We start from the raw sequence: 4421 nt of genomic DNA, 5'->3' as shown, positions 1-4421 counted from the left end.
ATTCTGACCTCCACACAAAAGATCACTTCATCGTCAAACCGGGAAGTTCAAGGAGGCATGTTATACGTACATGCACTCTAAGCTATCCTTTGTTGTCATGGGACTGAAAAATTGTTAAGTACCATGTTAAACCCTAAGCACTCACTCACTTACTCGTACAATGGACAATAAAGACTTCCTCTCAGGGCAACAGATGCCATACAACAGCTTGAGAATGCAAGTATGCCATATGAGACAAGTCAACCTGCACCACACAAGGCGACAGCTGGATAAAACAACTAGAAAAACTTACTACTTGCTATTGACAGCTCTGCTGATTGACAACATGATAGTTTGACAAACAACAAGTTTTCACTTATTCGCTTCCAATGTTTGCTTTCTTTCAGCTAGGGTGTTTTTTTCTGTAATTTGTGTATGACTTTTGTTGTATGCTACAGATTTTTTGATTCGTTCAACAGGATGACTACACTCATGTGAAATACTCTATTTTATCATTAGTTCAGCTTTTTGACACAATTTTCTTGATTCTGAGTTATTCTTCAGCCTAGTGAAATATTCTTGACTGTGGCATAAACACTTATCAAATAAATGAACCTTTTAGGGCCACTTGAAAAGTTTTGATTAATTTCTCATTAGAAAAAACTGAAGTGTTGCCACCAAAAGTATAATTTTATGGTCTTTTGTGCTTCTGAGGACAAACTTTGGATGAAATGCATTATGTCCCCAAATCCGTGTCATGGTTGATGTGTCGTATCGTATTGTGTCATCTTTGGCTTATACATGTACATGGAGCAAATTTCATTGTCAGGCCAGTCAATGACTCAACAAGCTGTCAAGTTAAGAGCATCATGGGAATGGATTGTGGCCAAGTGGTTAACATGCTTATTTTTCTTTAACATGTGAGGAGCATGTCGAGTCTCGGCCTTGGATAGGGAATATGTTTATTGCCTTGACAGCATAACCATGTGACCGTTCACGCAGACGTAAAATAAAATGCGTTGAAAAACACTTGTCAATGACAAAACCTGTCAGTATTCTGTTATTGAGGAAAAGGCGATCACACCTGACAGGTGTCTTTCTGATCAAATGGCCTTTCAGTGAGGACATGTAGCATTATAAGTTGATTTGTTTGATTGGTGTTTTACACGTACACAATAGCAGCCAGCATTACATGTATGGTTGCAGGAAAGGATCATCCACATTTTGATGGCAAATCTTCCAATGTACAGCCAGAGAAGAAGCCAGCATGAGGTGGACTTGAATTCACAGCTACTACCCAGATGAGAGAGCTCCAGCCATGGAGGCCTTTGTTCCCCCATTTTTAGTAAAAGATGTCGGCTTTCAAACCAGCCTGCAAAAAGGGGACAGTTTTGATATAACCCAACAACGAAAACATTTCCTTCAAGTTTATGGCCCCTCACTGGATCAATCATCACTTAAAAACAAAACGAAACACTTTCAAAGTTTTCGAAAGTTAACAAGAAATTGTAAAGGGGTGTGGAATTCTTTTTTCTGAAAAACTTCATCCAGTATTTTTAATATCAATTTTTACACGTATCCAATGTATGGAATTTATATGTGTTTGTCTTTATTTACACATTGAACGTCATCGGTGGTGCCCGTCTTTCATGTTTTAATAGATTTCAGCAGTCTTTGTTGAACGAGGGCAACGCTAGTCACAGCGTTCCAAAATCCACATGGAACAACCCATGGTGTTGGAGGGTATTTTGTGCTGTCCGGATTTCTGCCGCTTATTTCTGGCCAGATACACATGTCAAAGAATACATGTACCATCCACTGAATAAGAGAGGAATGTAACACAACAATCATCATGTATTTCCTTTGATAGTTCCTTCCACTTTCAGTCTCACATGAGAAACACTTGCAGTTCATTTTTAAGCACTGTTGAGTACTTAATGAGGTTGCCTGTTTAACTCAAGCTACCCCAACTACTACAAAATTTTGAAAGCTGCTTTAATTATATTTTGATTTCATTGGTGTTTTACACCGTACTCAAGAATATTTCACTTATTTCACGGCGGCCAGCGTTATGGTGGGAGGAAAGCGGGCAGACCATCCGCAGGTTGCTGGCAGGCCGATGCTGCTTTGATTTATTTATTTATTTGATTGGTGTTTTACGCCGTACTCAAGAATATTTCACTTATACGACGGCGGCCAGCATTATGGTGGGTGGAAACCAGGCAGAGCCCGGGGGAAACTTGAACTCGCAGCGACCGCATTGGTGAGAGATTCCTGGGTCATTACGCTGCGCTAGCGCGCTAACCGACTGAGCCACGGAGGCCCCATGCTGCTTTGAGATGTATTTGTCAAGCTATGTACTTCTATGCTCCGTTTACAAGATACATGAAACGCTTGATTCCATTCCTTAATATGCAGTTTAAGATCTGCCCTTATGCATAAAAGCAGAAAAACGCTTCTTGGGTTTCTTGTTTAGGCGTAAAAATGGTTTTAAACTACCCATGTCCTCATTCCCATGTGGTCAGTCTGAAAGTTTAGTAGCCTGCATGTCAAGGAGGGTAGCTGTCCAGACAACTATGTAGAGAAAGATCCCCAGGCAAAGGTGGTCCTGCTTTTCCAGTCAGTTAATCATTTCTGACCATTTACACAAGATATGCATAAACTCAAGGGGGAGACAGGATATGTAAAATATGTCGTAAAAACTCAACTTCAAAAAAATTTTTTTTTGCATAATTCCTTCATAATCTTTGTTTCTAAGTGTGTTTTCATGTATCCTTTTAAGGTCTTCACCCCACAAAACTGACCAGCTGACCATCCTATAAATGAAAATCTGAGTACGGTGTTCAACTCCAATCAAGTTAATAATTCTGGCAGCTTCCTAAAACTGTTCAATATTTTCAGTCCGACATATGACTATATCCAACACGCTGCTTGATAGTCTAGACAGCATAGTTACACATTACACTATATGTCTAACTAATGTTAAACTTTAAGTAAAGGTTTGCAATGCAACATACAAAAGTCAAGCCAACAATCAAGCTACTGGAAAACAATAACCGTTATATTTCTGTTAACACTTTCATACAGCATTTTCATATTGCACAAAACTACTGTAAAAAAAAAAAAAAAAATTGGTTCATTTGAGAGCTTAACCATTATTACAAAAACAACATGTCTTATCACAATGAAGGCAGTGCATGGCTGTCTCCTTACTCATTGACGATCTCATCTGTAGGTCTATATTAACATTCCCTTCATATTTCCCTATTTTTTTTTTTTTTGTTTCACACAGGAAATACCTTGTGCATTAATAAACCTTAATAAACAGCTTCTCGGTGAATTGAATGAAAACAAAACTCAGCTATCTGCAGGTAAATCTACTGAATGAACCTATGAATTCGTTAACGATGCAAAAATGGCGTTTTCATTACAATAAATGTAAATTAACACTATCATGATACACAATAATAACCATGTAACGACTCGTGAACAAAAAAATGAGATTTGCTGACATTTCACATTGGTCATAAACACAAATAGGTCTCCTGACCTCACACTGAGTGCAGTCAAAATAAAACTAGTTATGCTTCAGCAGCTCCCAAAACAATCGCCAACTGTCCAAGATATGCACTGCTAATCATCTGTGTACAGTAACTCAAAACAGAGGTTGGTTCCTTCACTTGGGTATTTGTACTGGACTGCGAAAAAAACAGACTGTAGCGCCTTGCCTCTGCTCGAATAATGTAGGTCATGTTGGTCGCTCGTTCGCGTTAGTAGATCAGTTGTCTGTAGCAATGCCGTAAACACCAAGCTGTGTGGTTTGTGGGTCAAATACACCTACTGTCCGGGACATACAACCGCCCTGGGATAGCATTTCTGTTTACAGCCTCATCGATCTCTCCACCAACTGCTTGTAGGTCCCTCCACATTTCTCCACCTCAAGCTGGACGATTCTTCCAACAATGTAACAGAGATATGCCTGCACTTTGATGAAAACAAGCACTTTTTCAAGCTGATAATCAGCTCTCTTTACTCACACGGGTTGTATTACTGTTCAACTCCATCTCACAATCGCTTGACTCGTGCTCATAGTCGGAGTAATCGTTCAGTTCACACGACGATGTTCGCTCTTGAAGTCTCTTCACAGCTTCTTGAATCAGAGTTTGTTCTTTGAGCAATTTTTGTAAAAGTTTGTGCGGTTCGAGATCAATCTTGTTTGTGCGTTTCATAATTCTTCGACACCTCGGCTTAAACACCATTTCTAAATGCCCTGAGGAACTCCGACTCTGTTTACTACCAAAACAGGGAAACGAATATGGCGTCGTACTGGCATGACGATACGTGTGCTGTTTCTCCTTCGCTTTAAGTCTCAGTCCTTGCTGAATTTTCATGATTAAACCGTCCATTTCGGCTGCCAAGACACATGCATTTGAAGATACCAT

The 4421-nt window shown here is 39.5% G+C and overlaps 1 protein-coding gene across 1 annotated transcript; it reads right to left on the bottom strand.

Moving 5' to 3' along the window:
* Positions 1 to 3998: 3998 nt before the first annotated feature.
* Positions 3999 to 4421, bottom strand: LOC135465933 (uncharacterized). The gene has a single exon (XM_064743315.1). It carries the CDS (start codon positions 4419 to 4421, stop codon positions 3999 to 4001), a length of 423 nt encoding a protein of 140 aa, XP_064599385.1.

The sequence above is a fragment of the Liolophura sinensis genome, chromosome 5 (genome assembly GCF_032854445.1).
Source record: "Liolophura sinensis isolate JHLJ2023 chromosome 5, CUHK_Ljap_v2, whole genome shotgun sequence".
In the NCBI taxonomy this organism is placed as follows: Eukaryota; Metazoa; Mollusca; class Polyplacophora; order Chitonida; family Chitonidae; genus Liolophura; species Liolophura sinensis.
Note: the sequence above shows the minus strand (reverse complement) of the source record. Positions and strands in the feature narration are given on the sequence as shown.

Excerpts from the sequence above, each read along its gene's own strand:
- LOC135465933 (XM_064743315.1), bottom strand. The coding sequence starts at position 4,421 with ATGGTATCTTCAAATGCATGTGTCTTGGCAGCCGAAATGGACGGTTTA.